The 15,542-nt window shown below is 38.1% G+C and overlaps 4 protein-coding genes across 4 annotated transcripts; 2 read left to right on the top strand and 2 right to left on the bottom strand.

The window, feature by feature from the left end:
• Positions 1 to 650: 650 nt before the first annotated feature.
• Cbr-ceh-62 lies at positions 651 to 5,161 on the top strand (the record flags this gene model as incomplete). Its single annotated transcript, XM_002631176.1, has 5 exons — positions 651 to 742; positions 2,138 to 2,384; positions 2,434 to 2,570; positions 2,619 to 2,949; positions 5,027 to 5,161. 5 exons carry the CDS (start codon positions 651 to 653, stop codon positions 5,159 to 5,161), a joined length of 942 nt encoding a protein of 313 aa, XP_002631222.1.
• A 1,312-nt stretch (positions 5,162 to 6,473) lies between these two features.
• CBG25574 lies at positions 6,474 to 6,813 on the bottom strand (the record flags this gene model as incomplete). Its single annotated transcript, XM_045242317.1, has 2 exons — positions 6,474 to 6,715; positions 6,762 to 6,813. 2 exons carry the CDS (start codon positions 6,811 to 6,813, stop codon positions 6,474 to 6,476), a joined length of 294 nt encoding a protein of 97 aa, XP_045098113.1.
• Positions 6,814 to 8,606: 1,793 nt separating this feature from the next.
• CBG03021 lies at positions 8,607 to 8,929 on the top strand (the record flags this gene model as incomplete). Its single annotated transcript, XM_002631177.1, has 2 exons — positions 8,607 to 8,658; positions 8,706 to 8,929. The coding sequence occupies 2 exons, from the start codon at positions 8,607 to 8,609 to the stop codon at positions 8,927 to 8,929; spliced, it is 276 nt and encodes a 91-aa protein (XP_002631223.1).
• Positions 8,930 to 9,300: 371 nt separating this feature from the next.
• CBG03022 lies at positions 9,301 to 14,733 on the bottom strand (the record flags this gene model as incomplete). The annotated part of the gene is given in 12 exon segments (XM_045242316.1): positions 9,301 to 9,421; positions 9,493 to 10,341; positions 10,385 to 10,680; positions 11,109 to 11,348; positions 11,363 to 12,337; positions 12,383 to 12,674; positions 12,731 to 13,023; positions 13,069 to 13,636; positions 13,683 to 13,774; positions 13,820 to 14,096; positions 14,141 to 14,673; positions 14,722 to 14,733. The coding sequence occupies 12 exon segments, from the start codon at positions 14,731 to 14,733 to the stop codon at positions 9,301 to 9,303; spliced, it is 4,548 nt and encodes a 1,515-aa protein (XP_045092147.1).
• Between the last annotated feature and the right edge of the window lie 809 nt (positions 14,734 to 15,542).

Here is a 15,542-nt window from a genome sequence, read left to right as displayed (position 1 = left end):
CTCGATTCTTAAACTCCGCCCTCTTTTCTCCCGATCTGTGCTTGATGTGCTCGATGACCTATTGCCACTCTCTTCTTTTCAAAAAAAGTAGTAGATTCCTATCTCTTTTTCAATTTATATCCCAACTCTCCCTCTATTTCGTTTTTTCCTTCTTCTTTTTCCTTAAATTTTTAATTAAACGGCCGTTTTAAAAGAACACACGTCAATTGGAAATGTGCTTTCTGTTTGTGCTCCTCTCCCGGGAGGCGTCTCTTTTTTTTCAATTTGGCTCTCCGCTTCGAGAAAGACTGTGAATGACACATTTATTGCACCCAATTATCCGACATGTCTTCTTCCTTCTGGATCTTCTTTTTCATTTCCAAAGTTTTCCGTTCTTACTCTAATTTCTACTTCTTCTTCCTTTTTTGCTTTTTCTTCTTTTTGATCCATTCTAAGCCTGGTTTTCTGAAGTCATTTCTTGCCCCCTTTCCGCTCTGGTTTCTGGTTCTTAAAAATGCCAGAAACTCCGAGAAAAACTTTACACATTTCCTTCACTCAATTTGGACTCTCTCTTGAATCATACATCAAAAGAATATATACACTGAACACTTCCAAAGAACCTATTCGTTTTCTAATCTATCAAAATTAAATCTAATTTATCTAATTCTAGAATGGTCCATTCCTCGGCATTCCATCCATACACCCGCCCAATTGCTGTCAATCCAACCACACCAGAAATGTCTTTGTCTGAAGAGAATCTCAGGTATGTCATTATGAGTTGTTAGCCACTTACCTTAATTAATAAAGAACATAAGGAGGGGGCAGAGGGAAGGCGGTTAGTAGATTCGATGTGTCAAAGATGAGCAATTTGGATATTTATGTGCTCAGGCGGCAAAATGTTGAGGGTCCGTTAATTAGTAATAAGAACGGATTATAGATTATGAATGCACTGAACGATGATGAATGGCTTCTGACTCAATAAGTGACCTAGATCTTATCTAGTATAGACAATTAGAATAATCTAATTCTAAAGATTAAGAATCGACCTGGAACATCCCATTCCTGCGATTTATTTTCAGCTAGTTTTGGAATTTTAAGAGGAAATGAATGGAAGTGAAGATGTTTGTAACGTTGCTATTCTTCAAATTTCAATTTCCTGACAACTTCAAATCTTCTAAGCGAGCCTGGATTAATTTTCCTTGAAAACTCTTCTTGATCTCCATATCTTACACTTTCTAATAACTTCCAAAAGCTACATCATAAACCAAAATCCTTCTCGGAAACGTTCTTGACTAACGTATTAGAATCAGAACACCTGCTGACTTGGCTAAAATTGTGTAATACTCGTAAAAGAGTCATGAACCAGATCATTGAGTTGTTCTAGAAAGATGCAGGTGCATCTCCATAATCCGAACTAATCCAGTTTGCGTGAAAATTGAAAATCGCCTCGAGCACTCTATACAAAAAAACGTCTTTCTTCTTCCTACGATTACTATTTGCGGAGTGAAGAAGAAGATCCAAATACATATTAATATATACACATATCTATACTTCATTTCCTTCATATTCATATCACTTCGAGGGCGAACCGAATCATAATCTGACGTAGATGGAGATGAGACGAAGTGAGGAAAAAGGGACGAGAAACCGAGTCCAAAAGCGGACAAATAATTAGGAAAAAGGAAACGAAGGTGGTCATGTCACTTCAGAGCTCTCACATGTTTTTCCCCCTCGGTTTTGCACACAAAGTTTTAATTAGCACCCAATGACAAATATACATATACTAATCAACATGCAAACAAGATGAATTTATTCTTAAATATAGTAGTCCGGAATTTTTAGACAATTCAATGAAATATTAAGATTGACCTAGTTCTTATCTCTAATTATTCCTACCAGGGATAACCTTTAAACTGAGGGTTACGGTAGTTTTGACTTTCTGGGTTTTTGGGTGATATCATTGAATTCTCACAAAAACAAAACTTGAGACAATTATTATTTCCGAAATGTTTTGACAACTTCTCAAAATACGTTTTCTAACTAACAAGATCTTTCAAAAATATTTAGGATAAACAAGAGAATACCTATGCTATGGTTAACCTTCGAAAGATTCGAGAATAACAAGCGCCAATAAATACAATTTATACTTTTTTTCCAGGCTCATCCTATCTGCGGAGACTCTCGCTAGTATGTCCATGCTTCCGGCATCTTCAAAGATCTTTCAACTCATTGAACCACTTCCACAATCATCTCCACCTCAATCGGCTCCTGCTCTGACTCCAAATCCAGCCAACTCCCCGTCTTCTTCCATCATCGAACATCCACTCCAATCTCCGGTCCCTACGGAGAAATCTCGCCGGAAGCGGACAACGTTCTCGCCAGAACAAGCTAGTCGACTTGAAACTGTAAGATCATTTAAAAACTCTCTGCCAAAACGATTTTTAATTTTTTCAGGAATACCTCGGCGATAGCTACATGGCTCGAGAGAAGCGCCTTCTTCTTGCTCATTCGCTGAGTTTGTCGGAGAATCAAGTGAAGACGTGGTTTCAGAATCGAAGAGCAAAGGACAAGAGGGATAGGAAAACAGAAAAGTATGGAATTATTATTCTTGAAACTTGATTTTATTTTTTATTTTTCAGCTCTTCTAATAACACAACTCAATCGAGAAAGTCATCTCCATCTCGGAAGTCTTCATCTGATTCCTCTCCAACTCCTTCCTTAATGACATCTTCCACTGCATTTCTTCTTCCACAAATTCAAACAGCTTCTCTTCCAACTACTGCAGAACTTCTACCTTCCACCCCATCGGCAGCAGTGATCCAGAAAATAGATCAATTTCCAAATCTGCTTCAAAATTTAGCCCCGAACCTTGAATTTCTAAACACATATATTCAAACGCTTTCCAATTCGAATGCTTCTATTCAATCGATTCTTAATTCATCATCTCCATTGGTCAATCCAAGTTTGCTTGTTAAATTACAGTCTCCTTTAGAATCTGCCATAATTTGAACTCTTCTTCTTCTTCTTTTCATTTTGAAAATCTCCATTCCCATTACTTCTATCAACACATTTTCGGGTCCTCTTTCTTCAACCGATCGTTTCCCTTCATATTTTTTCCAGCAAAATAGTTTTCAGTTGTTTTTTTGTAGTACGTGAATAGAGCTATTTTTTCAAAAAATAAAGTATTTCGACCAAACTCTCGGATTTTCAAACATTCTTCACTATAATTCTTGTTTGGCGGCGATGAACCTTGCCGCTGAAATTTTATTCAAGGACGCGTCGTTGGTCTAGAAACGAAAACGTCTACGGTTTTTCTGAATAAACACATGCGCCTTCGATACCGTATCTCGAAATTATTTATTTTTCTTCTATTTTCGTTGATTTTCTTCTAATTCTCTTGAACAATCATCTGAATTTCCTTTAAAAGTAGAAAAACAACCGAAAATGGGTCAAATATAATTACAAAGTACGGCATCGAAGACGCATGAATTTATTCAACAGTAGTTGTTTTTACTGCTGGTCCAACGATGCACGGCTCTTTTCTAGTTTAGAGGTCCCAAAAAAGAATAGAGGTCCCAAAAAAAATGAGAGATCCCAAAAAAGTTTAGAGGTCCCAAGAAAAAATAGTGGTCCAAAACTTAAAAATGCACAGATGCCGGAATAATGTACTAGAATTTGAATTGTGTAAGAATTTAAAGTTTTGAGGTCTTATAGCAAAATAATTGTTGATGATATATTTTATACTTCTAATAGGCTTAGGAATGCATATTTTCTGACAATTATCTAAGTCTGAGAGACAGCATAATCACGGAGTCATCACTGTATTGCCCAAATTTTCCTCATATGTAAATTGGGGTTCATCAGCAAGATGCGAGAGAATTGAAGCTAAAATTGTTAGGAGTAGTCATATCATCCAATAAGACCCCAAAACTCAAACTACTCACACAGTTCAAATACTAGTACATTATTCCAACATCTGCGCGTTTTTCGTATTTCGGACCTCTAATTTTTTTTGGGACCTCCATTTTATTTTGGGACCTCTAAACTAGAAAAGAGCCCGATGCGCCTCTAAATAAATTGTTTGCCGCCAGATTCATAGCTGCTGGACAAGAATAATAACACGCACTTGGGTCCCAGGATGCGGGTCAGAAAGCGCGCCCCAGTAAATTTTGGAAAAATTTTAAAGCGGAAAAATCGCGCTTTGGAACGCGTTGATTAAAAACATTTAGGTCAACTCCACGTCACCTTTGAATTATTAAATTTCGTCTGGCCTAAACGTTTTCTGGGGCGCGTTTTTTGACCAGGTTCTTTGAAACACCGTGCAAACTTCGTTAGCTGAGTTTAAAAGTTTTAAGCGATGAGCGAAAAAGCGCGTTGATTTTGAAGAAATAGATCATGATCTAGATCAAACCCGCGTCCATATTGAAATTATTAAATTTCTTCTACGGGTTTCCTGGGGCGCCTTTTCTGACCAGCTCCCTTGAACCCAAGTGAACACGAGTACGATAGATGCAGTATTCCAATTGTTTTCCAGAGAAACACCTCTTTCATTCAAATTGCATTAAAAATTCCGTGATAAATGTCAAATTTTTTTCGACAAAGCGTCTAGCATGTGTCTTCTTCAACATTAAAATCAAATATTGACTGAAAATGGTTCGTTTTTCTCATCAAAACCAGCGGAACCATGGAAAAATGCTGTTGCTGATGCTGCTGTACAAACTCTTTATTTGAGCAGCAGGTCATGTCATAACTCTCGTTTCCAAAGTTGTTCCTCCCCGTGTCATTACCATTAATTGGGCTCCGACGCTATGAGATCGCTCGTCTTATTCTTCCTACTCATCGTCACAATCTCCACTGTTTTCGGTGATTCTTTAGAAAAATAGTTCTATTCGAATTTTTAAACTTTAGGACAGTATGATGAGTCGGCAGACTCTGGTGATTCCGTGATTTCTCTTGAAGATCCTTCATCGTCCTCTTCAGAAGAGATAATCGGAGAAGTTGGTTTAGAATCTCTAAACTCCAAATAGCAAGCCTTTTTTTAATTCAGGGTGTCATCGTTGAAGAAGAGGGTTCTGGTTCTGGAGATGGTCCGATCGAACAAATTCACATTTTTGGTATTCTTCCAGGACCAGGAGACATTCGTAAGAAGAGATCAATTATGGATGTTCTCAGTCGCAAATAATCTTGATTATTTTTAACAACTTCCTACATTCCCATTGTTGATTGAAAGAATAAAGCAGTTGTAGACTATGAATATGAAGAAGTTTGGTTTAAATTGTTCAGGTACAAGTTCTAGAGACCAAAACTAGAAGCTGGAAGATACTGAAGAGACCCAATATTTTTGTAATTTTTCAAAATCAAGCCACCAATAATCTAATTTTCCACATTGTTTGACAAGATCCGTCAATCTCTTACTTTTTGAAGGAACTTCATTTTCTGACAGACGGTTCTGTTTTGGGCAGAATCGTTATCAATATACCGTAAACCAAACTCTAATAGAATGACACCCCTAACTTTTGACATTTAGCCGATTTATGTTGGTTTCTGTAAAAGATACCAAAAAATTGTTAAAACTAACAAAAGGTAGGAAATTTTATCAGCTAAATTTTGTCAATCGACCACTTTTTAGTATCTTGCACGGAAACCGAGAAAAAAGAGATAAAATAAAAGTGGGCTCCACGGGATTTTAAGATGCTACATATCGTAGCGTCTACTTTGACCCCTTATATATTGCCTCTCAAAAAAAATATTAAAAAGTTGTCAACTGAAAAATAATTAGCAATTTTATAAGCTACATTTTGTTAGTTGACTACTTTTTGATATCTTTTACAGAAATTAGGATAAATTAGCTCAAAGTTGAAAGTTAGTAGGGTCTTACTGTTTGTGTTTATGCTATTTCTTTTTCAAAGGAACTACAGTATTCAGACATTGTTGTTTTGGGTAATACCGAACTCAAAAAAAATCGCTTTTTCAGTTGAAGTGTAAAATTTTATCGAATATTGTAGCTTCTTTCGATTTATTAAAGCTGTTTTCCTCGAAGGCTTGCTTTCTAGTTTCTTTCCATTTTCCTCGTTGAATTCAAAATTTATTGAATGGCCAGAATCTAACAACCCTTATCAAACTACTTATCAAACAACATTTGCATCTATACTACAAAAATCTTGAATCTTAGTAATTTCTCGAAAAGCCTGACACATCAAAAGATTCCGCACGCTATTCGTGCCAACCAACAATTTCAAATAACATTTGAAAAAGTTGAGAATTCGTTGTGTGTTCTTGATTATTCGGCATTCCGAGCTAATCGTTTTTGTGTCATTTGCCGGAATCGCGTACAAAGGTCAGGCACGGATAAACTATAAGTTGAAATACAACTTCAGCTTCTTAAAGATAATTGAGTCATGTTTTCTGTGTTGAAACTATGACAATGTGGACTTTATAAAATGCTCGCTGATTTTATTGAACTACAAAATTCACTCTTCAAGAAATTGCCAGTTTCATGGAAGAATAACTGGACTGGATGTAGGGATTTCGAAGAAAGAAGTGGTTGGCTCGGCGGTGGTTGGAGTGGTAGAGTTGGTCGAAACAGGAGTTGTACTGTTTCTGGATCCATTATCCTCTTCAGAAGAATCAGATGAATCACCAGATGAGTTGGAATTGGATTCCGAGGATTCAGAAGACTTGCGATTCTTCTTTGGTCCCTTACGAGACTCTCTGCTCTCCGAAGAGCGAGATTCGGCTGAAAACGGGATGATTATCAAAGTTTCAAAATTTCAGAAACCTACCAACAACAGCCAAAGCAACAAGAAGAATAAGAAGAGGAATCCAGGCACGCATTTTTCGAACGAATGAACTGATGGTTTGAAGTAATCCGAAGCAATGTTTAAATAGTTACAGATGTTGTAGGTTGGGGGAGTTTTTCGTAGGAGGAACGAATGAAAGTGCACAAAAAAAGGGGGAGAATCAGAGAGTTAATTGTCCAAAAGCTCATATGATGTCTGGCTGTGGATAGGACAAGAAATGGATCCGTGGGATTGTTTGCTATTGAGGATTCCTCCATAGTTCAACCAACCTTTCCATGTTTAACAATGATCGTGGAATCGTTTGAATGACCAGTTTGCATCCTTCATCTTTGACAGGAAATTTTTTTAAAGACATTCAGGTGAAGGGTTAAATAAATGTGAAATCAACCGACAACGAATTGATTCCAATTCCCAGCTTTGATTCGCCAGAGTCTAAATTATTTCCAAAATGAATGTCAACTAATTTGTATAAAATTTGGAAGCTCATTTTTTCATCTCGATAGAGGAAAACAGCAACAAAGCTTCATATCGTTTTTGCTCTGAAGAACATAACCGTATAATTTCACTTTGACCTAAATATCTAGGTTTCTGTAAGAGATCTTGAAAAGTTGTAAACTTCAAAAGTTTTCATGATATTATAAGGATAGTGTTGTTATTCGGCAGATTGTTGAAATCTGTTCTGGGGCTCATTCTTGGAATAGCGTAAATGATCAAATAGAAGCCCATCCTATATGTGTACTTTGAGCTCAATTATCTCGGTTCCTTCAAAAGATCTTTAACGGATAATTTTTACTGATAATTTATTTATCGTAGTTTTACCTATATTTTATCAGTTGACAGATTTTTGATATCTTTTGAAGGAACCGTGATAATTGAGATCGAAGTGGGCGTATCGGATGAGCTTTTATTGGAACATTATTTTACTTATTAGGCCAGTTTACCAAAGTTCGTTGAATAAAATTTTTAATTTTGAATTGACATCACGAACCCTTGCCTGTTGTGAAACCATCCCATTCCAGAAACTTTTGAAATGTATCCATTTATGGCTTCGTTTTTTTCTTTGGAAAAACTCATGAATTTTCAAAATCATTGGTTTTTTAAATTAAAATTTTGTATTCGAATTTCTTTATAATCATATGAATTCTGATTTTCTCCGATTTAGCTCTTGTAAGTTTTGCATTCAGATTTTCTCAATACCTAACTCATCAACCGTAAAACCTGTTATAGAAGAGCTCCCACAATGCCAAAATTGTGCTCAATTATTTCAATTCCCATGTAAGATATCAAAAAAGTGTCAACTGACACAACACTTCTGATATTATTATAAGCAATTTACCAGTTGACAACTTTTTCAAATCTTTGACAGGAATTAAGATAAATTGGCTCAAAGGTAAAGTTGTATTTCATGTTTTATCGTAATTCTGTTTTTCGAACACTGGATCTTGAAATATTCAGATTTCTCTGTAAAACCAAGGTGTCACACATTTTCTGCCCAACCAGCCATTCCCAAAATAGACAATTTGAACGAACTACCAACTACAAACCGAATCTAAAAGTTCCTGCAAACACTCCCTATCTCCCATGGAATCCCGACAACTCTTCACTGCCAAAAAAAGCTCGGTCACACATCAAATGAGCTAGGCAATGAGAAAGATATTTATCTGCGTCTCTTTTTCTCTAGTATTCTTTTCCTTTTTCTACTCCGCCCCAAAAAAGAAAACTCCCACTACTACAGTATCTATTTTCTTTGTTTGGACAGCTTCCGCTGATCGCCTAGTCGATCATCAGCAATTGTATCAATCCTCAACATTTTGAGTGTTAGAAATCATGCGTTCTTGGATACCTCTTCTTTTCATTTTCGCCATTTTGGCTATTGTTGGTTTGTTACTTTCTTTAAACACACATTTTAGAACTCAATTTTTTCAGCTAACGCAGAATCATCTTCGGAATCTTCTTCTGACTCTTCCGAGGAGGTGAAGGGTTCTGGAGCTCCAGCCAACTTCCCATCCCTCGAAATTTTGATGGTCGATCCAGCTAGTTCGGATGTCCTTCCTGGTCCAGGTGACAATCGTAAGAAGCGAGGACTTCCTAGTTACTACGATATCCGCAAGAAGCGTAACCTCCCATCCGCCTACGATATTCGCAAGTAATTCTAGTCAACCATCTCCTCTTTTTTCCCATCCCAAAGTACTAATAAATCCCACATTCCACATGAATAGCTTGATGAAATAAACGGTTGATATGGTTCATAAGATACAGTGAAAGAATTAAAAAGAGAATAAAGGTGACAATAAAACTCTGGACTATCCTAAACATAAGAATATTTAGTCATGTGTTGATAAATTAGGGATGACATCACTAGCACCGATTAGCGTTTTGTCGTATCACAGTTGAAAATTGAGTTATACATAATACAGTGGGGGAAATTGTGAAACAGAAAGGAGGCATTTCAATATGGTAGAGGGGCTATAACCAGTAAATTGTGGGAGCAAGATGATGTAGTTTTGGGAATATTTCGAGATTACATGATGGAGCATCCTTCTTCGTTGGCTTTTTCGAGAGCATCTTCCGCACAAACCACGTCGTCATATCTGGAAATTTCTAAAATAATCAAGAAATTTAAATACTGAATTACCTTCTGACTGACTTATGCGCTCTATCGGCACTACGACTACGTTCTCTCCGTCCTCCATTCATTGTCGATTTCGTGAACGAATTATTGAGCTTCACACCTACAGAATCAGTTTGTTTTCTTCCTCTTTCTTCTGCCTTCGCCTTCAGGGAAATGTTGTGTTTGTCTCGATCCGGTACATATTTCACATCAGCGATTCCAGCTTGTTCTGCCACTATTGCTAAATGTGCATCGAATGCTTGCAATAGGGCGACGTATCCACAACACTTTTCCACTGCCCATCTTCCCAGTTCTGTGCAAGCAAACCGGATTCTTGCGACAGTTTTCTCTCCAGCCCGTTTTACCACTGCCATAGTCACTTCTTGACGTAGTTTTCGTTCATCACGACTCAAAAGGCACAGCAAGAATATCCAATCAAGTGCAGCCGTTTGCGAGAAAAGATAAAGCATCAGTTCAATTTGTCGACTGCTTTGAACATTTCCACGAGACGATTTCTCTCCAACGAGAAAATCGGTATTCTGCCAATCACCAGCTAAACTACGAGAGTCACATGAAGATGGAGTTGGTGGGCCATGAGGTGCCGCAAGAGGATTCATAGACGAAGACGTGGACGGAGATCTGTCAAGCACCGGCGCAAACTCTACAGTACTTCCGCGTACTCTTTCCATAACAGCTTCTTGAATCTCTACGTCTTCTTCGCTCGTTTCATTATCCGTTTCTCGGATAGGCCTCGCACCATTCAAATCTACCACTGTTTTCTCGGTTCTTCTCACTTTTGACTTCACAACTGCCTCTGCTGGTTCGTTACCGATGAGACCATTCAAACTTGCAGTACTCTGACTGACTCTGATATTTCCAAGTTTCTTTTCGATTTGGTGAACAAACTGGGAGCCGATGACAGGGTATGGCCACGAAAATTGAGCGTGCAATCTGAAAACATTGTTTTAATGCAATCATTGAATTCAATACAAACCTAGTTAATGCTAGTGGAAAATCTTCAATCAAATAGCATTTATCGTTAGTAGATTTTGATTGAAGAGAAATTTGTTTGCGACGAGTCTCCAATAATTCAGGTAAATCGAATTGAATTTCAGACCAGAAGAAACCTGAATTTATTAATCTCATCAAAACCATCCAGATCTGTCTTATACCTAGATCTGCAATCCAGTAGTTGTTCAATAGATGCCACGCGTGTTCTTCTAGAATTGTAGTCATCCTTGCAGCGAGACGATTTACAGTCAACTGGGGCGATAATTCACCAGACAACCCCTAGAATTTATTTTCAATATTTTGTCCCCACTTCTCTGAATACCAGACATGAGCGGAATAAAATTTCTGAAAATCCGGAAGAAGGAATAAGGAAGAAGGAATACAAATTTTAAAATCCGAAAGAAATAATAAGGAATAAGGAATAGAAAAAACATCCGGAATAAGGAAGAAGGAATAAGAACAGAATTTCAAAAAAAGCCGAATTTTTTTTTGAAATTTTCTGATTAAACACATGAAAGAGGAATTTAGGCTTCATTAAACGACCTTTTAAGTGGTAGTTTAGGTTTAGAAAGCGTTTTTCTTATTTTAAAATTTAAACTTTAAATTGTTCGAATTATCCGGAAGAATGAGAAAAAATCAGGAATAAGGAATAAGGAATAAAAATTAAAAAAACCCGGAAGAAGGAATTCCGTCTGCTGAATACTCACCCTAGAAAGCGCCGTTTTCTCTTTGGAGCTTCCGAAAGAATCTTTTCTTGGTGGATCCTTCTGGTCAGTACTTTGAGAATGCCTAACTTTGTTTAGTCTGGCAGCAGCTCCCGCTTGGAATCGATTTATAAAAAATTCTGTTGAAGAATCAGTTGTTGGCGAGGAAACTGTCGGTCTTCGGGAAAGAGATGTTTTAGCACTAGGAGGTGGTGTCCTGAAATCAAAATATTTAAAGATCATCTCGAAAAAAGAACATACAATGCGTCGATATCTTCAGCTCCAATAGATCCTGCGAATCGAACCATTTCCTTTGCAATCGTCCATTTTTTCTCCTTCAATGCTTCTTTCACTAGTCGTGCAGCTTGGTCCATGCTGACTTCTGTTGTCTCTAAATTTTGCAAAACTATCACAAAACTTGCTGCGTTTTCCAGTTGCTTTATTTGCAGACATTCTTCAAAAAGTGCGTTAGGTGATCCTGTTACATCGAACAACGTCCGCCAAAGAGCCAGTTCTGTTTTTCGAGCACAATGAGCAACGGTTTTTAAGAATTCTGGGAACTCGTGAATGAAGGCAACGCAACGTGGTAGGAGTGGGTCGGGTATAGGCTCACTGCTGGTAGCTTCCTCTTCGAGAACTCCGTGCAGCAGAAGTTCAAGTGCATGGGTAAAATGGGGAAGTGAGCGACAAGCACCAGCGAGCTCCAATGCAAAAACTCCGAGATTTCGCTTCAAAAGTTGTCGGAGTAGATGATGCACGAAAACTTCACTATTCCTATGCAATCCATACATCGTAACACACTCCATTTTTCCTTGACTCCTAGATGCTCGAGCAACATGTTGAAGCTGGCTCTCTACACCCATCGCTAGACAATCTTTCGCGCTGATTACAACAGGATAAATGTCCAATTCGAATGGAAGCATGATCCTTTTTGCAATGAATGTCATCTCTTGAGTTGCCAGGTTTCTCTTCCCTGGAACTAATGGCATCCACACCTTGATTCCTTTCTCTCCACAAGCTATCCAAAGAGCATTGCTCAGATGGGAAGAACAAGATTGATTCATTGGTGATGAAGGCTCAGATGTGGTCGAAACACTATGTATGGAAACATTTGATCCGTTTCTTCGATGACCGTTCCAGACTGGCTCCAAACTTTGTGCAGATTGAGCAACAATGCACCGGTCGTGCCACATTTTTTCGACATACGAAGCTATTACCATCGGTTGATGCAACTGAAATTGTTTAGTATTTCAAGAATTTCGAAAGAAAATAATTACCTTTCCTTCCTCATTGAGACTTAGAGTTATCAATCGTCCTGATATGTTCACGAGAACTGTGTCTATACTTGAATAAAATGCCGGTGCCAGTTTTCCACGCTGATCCAGATTCAACTGAGTCATCTGGAGAGACACGATGCATGTTGGATGAGGAACAATTTCGTTTATTCGAATGACGGTGACAATGTCGGCGGATACTTTTGTGAATCCATCTCGTCCCGTTTCTAAATGAGCCGTTAGTTTGTAGAGAGTGATCTGAGCCGAAATGTCGAACATTGCGCAAACATCGTCTCTGGAAACAAAAAAAACTGAATAGTTCTTCACCAAATTCTCTATTTTAAAACAAACCGCAGTGCAGACATGACCGATTTGTGCTCTAGATCGATGACAGATGCGAAACGATTGTCTAGACGTTGTGAAATTGGATAAAATGAGAGATGAGACTTGTCAGTGTCTGCAGAAACACCGACTACTCCGACGACGTCGTCGTTCCAGATGAACACACCACCCGTCACCAGAAGATTCTTCTCCTGCGTCTCGTTACCAAAAATTTTCCACCGTCTATTCGACAAGGAGCAATAGGCAAATCCCTGATCACCAGCTACAACGAGATGCTTATAGTGACGATCGGTGGATGCATACTAGAATAAATACTTTTTTCAGAAGATTTGAAACGGAAAACTCACTCTTAACGGCCAATTTGAGGATAGATATTCATGGGTGACATCAACATGATTCCATACTGAATGAGGCGCACAAGCTTCCGCTTCCCTTTCTCTTGCCGCACTGATCAGAACCTGTGAATCGCTCATTAAAACTGCACGATCACAATGTTCCATAATTGGGTTCGCACAGGAAGCGCTCCTCACAAACGGCTGCATCATCAACTCATTCTTCGTCCCAAGCCATAATTGAAATCCTTCTGGACCCCATTCGATAGCCGTATACATATTATTTTCGTCATTTTCTGCTAGATTTTCTTCTATAACGCCTTCTAGGTTACAGAACGATTGTGCTCCAAAAGATGTAAATACTGTAACCAGGCGAGGAAGAGCATCTCGAATTGGTTTTTCATCTTCTGTTTTTGGTGCCCAAATCGCTGCAAATCCAAATCCATTCATTAGAGCAGTTATTTTATGAACCGGCCCCAATCGATTTGTTAAATCAGGTCCATTAGTTACTTTCGGTGCTACACGGAACGATTGAATCAGTGACCCATTCAATTCATCAATGTTGTAAGCACAGACATCACCGCTGAAAATACTCTTGATTATGAGAAAATTTATCAGTGATAACTCACTTCTTGCACCCAAAAAGAACTAATAGAAACTTGTGGTTAACATCGCAACACGTAGCATCCTTCAGATTCGGTGCCCATACTCCTAATATGGCCTGAAAAAGCCTAGCTAAAAAACTGAATTAAAACTGAAGACCTACATTTGGCGAAAAGTTTGGATCGTTCGAAGTGAGTAGAGCCCCTTTTCCATCTGATAAAACGATTGCGAACCCTCCAAGAAGTGGTGCATAGACAGCGTCAATGATAAACGTGGATTTAGATGTAACATTTTCAGACTTCGATTGTAGCTGGTCTACTGAAAACGGGATGGCGCTGGCTCGGAAAGAAAGGCTTGATAATATTTCCCCATTCCAGGTCACATGGTGAGTGAATCCATTCCGAATACAGACGAGAAACTCGTCACGAGAAGGGACGCAGCTGAAATTGAATTACAATTCACAGATTCGCCAAAACTAAACTACCAAGTGGGCACATCAGCTAAATTGATGATTATTGTAGGGTGGAGATGGGCAATAGGCCGGTTTCCTTTGATGAAAAGTTCCGGAGAGTTTCGTTGAAAATAAGGGTCGGCAGAATCAGTGAAGTTATAGCATTGCTCATCTTCTTGTAACTCAAGTTTGTAGATTAGAATTTTATTTTGATTAGTCTGAAAAAGTGAAAAAGAGTTGAAAAACAATTGATAAATTGGTTTACTCACTGTTACTGCAATACTACTTGAATCAGGTTTCCAATAAACATCTTTCAGCTCTCCAGATGTTTCCCTGAATGTTTGATCAATGACACCAATAGAACAAAGAAGAAGTTGTGGCTGAAAAAACAACGATTGGACCACGATAGAAAAAATAATGAGCACATTTGCAAGCCATATATAAATGGCATCATTTGTTGCAACAGCTATCAGCCTCCTGTCTCGGTTGACTACAATCGATCTGATATCTGCTTCAATTGAATCTTTTCCATGCTTGGGAAGTTGTAACACCGATGCTCTGTCATTCTGAAATCATCAACTATGAATTTTAAAAATTGAAAAGTTTCCACTCACAGGAATGAACATGACGTGCTAGATTTGTTCCATTAATGCTTCATATAATCTGAAAGAAACAGTTTTAAGTGGGTATAGAGAACTGATAATCAGAGATTTTGGCATGAACGAACAAATAAAACGATTTAAAAACAAAAATAAAAATTTCTTCTCTTTAAAAATTCTCTAAAATCAATGTATGATTTTTCTGATTTTCCGAAAGAGTTTCAGTTCATCAATTGATGTATTTCTAACAATTTTCAAACAAAAAATACATGAAAACGACCTCGATGCACGTGTTGGATCAAAAAGTGACACCTCCAGCTGTGAAAAACAGGAGTCTCCAGGGAACAATGTGCAGCAATGCAAACGCGCACCATTTACATGGGCTAGACGGCGGAGACGCAGAACTCGGTCGGAATTTCTCCAATGCTGTACAGGATCAGATGAAAATTCAGATGAGAAACGTGGAAATTCAAGATTATTGCTGATTCGACGAAAAAAACACTTTGTGCAGTATCGGGAATTTTCAGGTCGCGGAGAGATTCATCATTATTATGTGTTTGTTTTAAAAAACACTAGGGAACAGCTTTGTGGAAAAATAATGCCAAGAAGTTTATTTATCTTTCTTGAAAAAAACAAAAAAGTTATGGGGTTATTCATGTAGCGAAAATATGTATTGAAATGCATTTCCGCGCCCTCGAAATTCAATGCATGAGCGTCGCGAAATGTATTTCAAAGCATTTCGCGACATAACTGTAAATGCATTGAAATACATCGCGTGGCGGGATATTTTTTCTGGAAAAAGGGATGCGCCTTTAAACTTTGTGCAGGATTGGGAA

This window comes from Caenorhabditis briggsae, assembly GCF_000004555.2.
Source record: "Caenorhabditis briggsae complete genome, chrII, whole genome shotgun sequence".
Lineage (NCBI taxonomy): Eukaryota > Metazoa > Nematoda > Chromadorea > Rhabditida > Rhabditidae > Caenorhabditis > Caenorhabditis briggsae.
Note: the sequence above shows the minus strand (reverse complement) of the source record. Positions and strands in the feature narration are given on the sequence as shown.